The sequence below is a fragment of the Gavialis gangeticus genome, unplaced genomic scaffold (genome assembly GCF_001723915.1).
Source record: "Gavialis gangeticus isolate Ggan-Ray unplaced genomic scaffold, GavGan_comp1, whole genome shotgun sequence".
Lineage (NCBI taxonomy): Eukaryota > Metazoa > Chordata > Crocodylia > Gavialidae > Gavialis > Gavialis gangeticus.
The window spans coordinates 26,210,235-26,212,143 of NW_017728997.1; the positions used below are offsets into that span (position 1 = coordinate 26,210,235).

The following is a 1,909-nucleotide window of genomic DNA, read 5'->3' on the forward strand; positions in this document are numbered from 1 at the left end:
TCCTTGCTCCCTCTTCCCAGGTGCTGATGTCCTTTCACAGGCCTTTGATTGTGCTTCAGTATTATTTGAAGCTGCCGGAGGAGGAAATCCAGATTCAGTGACTCTTTTACTGGAGTATGGGGCTGATGCCAATGTACCAAAGCACTCGGGTCACTTGCCAATCCATAGAGCTGCATATAGAGGACACTATCTGTGAGTTGGAATGTACCTGAAAATTAAGAATTAGGAATGATGAAGGAGCTTTAAATGTATTATTTATTTATGCAGACACACCCATATGGTAGGGTATTACCCCCACTTTACAGATCAAGAAAGAGAGAGACTAGCCAGTGTTGGCTTTTTCATGATAGATGAATCAGTGCCCAAAACAGGAAGAGAAATCCTAACTCTTAACCCCTAGTGAACCAAACAGGAACTGCTCTTAGATATCCAGGTGAAATGAGACTATAGAGCCTTTAGCAGTTTCTTCAGACTGACATAAGGTCATTCCATTTACTGAGAAGGGGACATGCATTCTTCCTAAAAGGAAAGATAAATACGATGTTTGATCCTTTGCAGTAGTTTTGAAATAAAGAGACTGGCTACCTTGTGACTGTTAGAGGTTAAAACCAGTGCTACCTGCCAGGATGCTGACTTGGTGGAAGATTAGCTTAAGTGTAAGCAAAGCAATGTTTGTGCTAAACTCTATAATCCAACTCATTCAGACTTACATAACAAGGGTTCTAGCACAGAGCAGCTCAAAGGTATATTTAAAATTCTCATTTTTTTTCTTCAGAGCTTTGAAGTGCTTAGTTTCAGTTACTGATTTTGATGCCATTGAGGAGAGTGGGGTAAGTCCAGTTCACTCTGCAGCAGCAGGAGCACATCCTCAGTGCCTCGAATTTCTCCTCAAATCTGGGTTTGATGCCAATTTCATGTTGGGTCAGAGAATTCACAAGGGCTATGATGACGAGCGGAAATCAGCTCTATATTTTGCTGTCTCAAATGCAGATATCTCTTCAGCGCAACTGCTCCTGAATGCTGGAGCCCTGCCAAATCAAGACCCCATTAACTGTCTTCAGTTAGCTTTGAGGATGGGCAACTATGAGTTAATGAGTCTTTTGCTTCGCCATGGGGCCAATGTAAATTACTTCTGCAGAGTGAATACAACACATTTCCCATCGGCTTTGCAGTATGCACTGAAAGACGAAGTCATGTTAAGGATGTTGTTGAATTATGGGTATGATGTGTACCGCTGCTTTGATTGTCCTCATGGAGACAACTCCCATTCCCAATATGTGTTTGCAGGATGGACTTCTACTGTTATCAAAGACACAATGGTAAGTACTTCAAAAGACTTTGCATGTCATTGTTTTGCTGCCTGTACTGCTCAGAATTAAATGTTTGTTCATGCTTTGATTAATGTGTTACAATCTACCAATATAGAAAGATTTGGGTAAAGGTAGTGGTAGACAAAGTTCTGAAGACAATTTAGTGGGCACTGGTCATGAAGCCGTGTTTATGATAAATCATTAGAATAAATAAATAATGCATTTAAAGCTTGAATGGACTCAACCATATCAAAGAATTCAAGTGAACACCAGTCTGGTTCTTATAAGAGACTGTTTGATCCATGAGTTAAGTCAGCAGCTGACAAGAATACAGTTGACATCTGAGGATCCAAGACAGGCATAGAAGGCCCTGCTCAGTTCTTTGAAAGACTGTCTTCAGGGATGTGTTCCCAGGGGGATACACCTTGAGACGTGGGACTTCAGGAACATCCCTGCACTTCCCCATTGACTAGAATTATGTAGCGCTCTGTAGGGTATAAGGTTGCTTTGGGTCCCAATTCGAAGTGATTTTCCCTCTCTGTAACGCATAGTGAGTGTACGCATGGAGTTACAGCTTTCTGCTCTAACAAGTGGAAGAT

General features: G+C 41.5%; 1 protein-coding gene across 1 annotated transcript in view; it reads left to right on the forward strand.

Moving 5' to 3' along the window:
• The window catches only part of ASB14 (ankyrin repeat and SOCS box containing 14), a 17,229-nt gene that overhangs the window by 6,811 nt on the left and 8,509 nt on the right, over positions 1-1,909 (forward strand). Inside the window, exons 6-7 of the mRNA XM_019504608.1 lie at positions 21-192; positions 776-1,319. Coding sequence (XP_019360153.1) covers positions 21-192; positions 776-1,319 — 716 coding nt within the window. The remainder of the gene's footprint in view (positions 1-20; positions 193-775; positions 1,320-1,909) is intronic.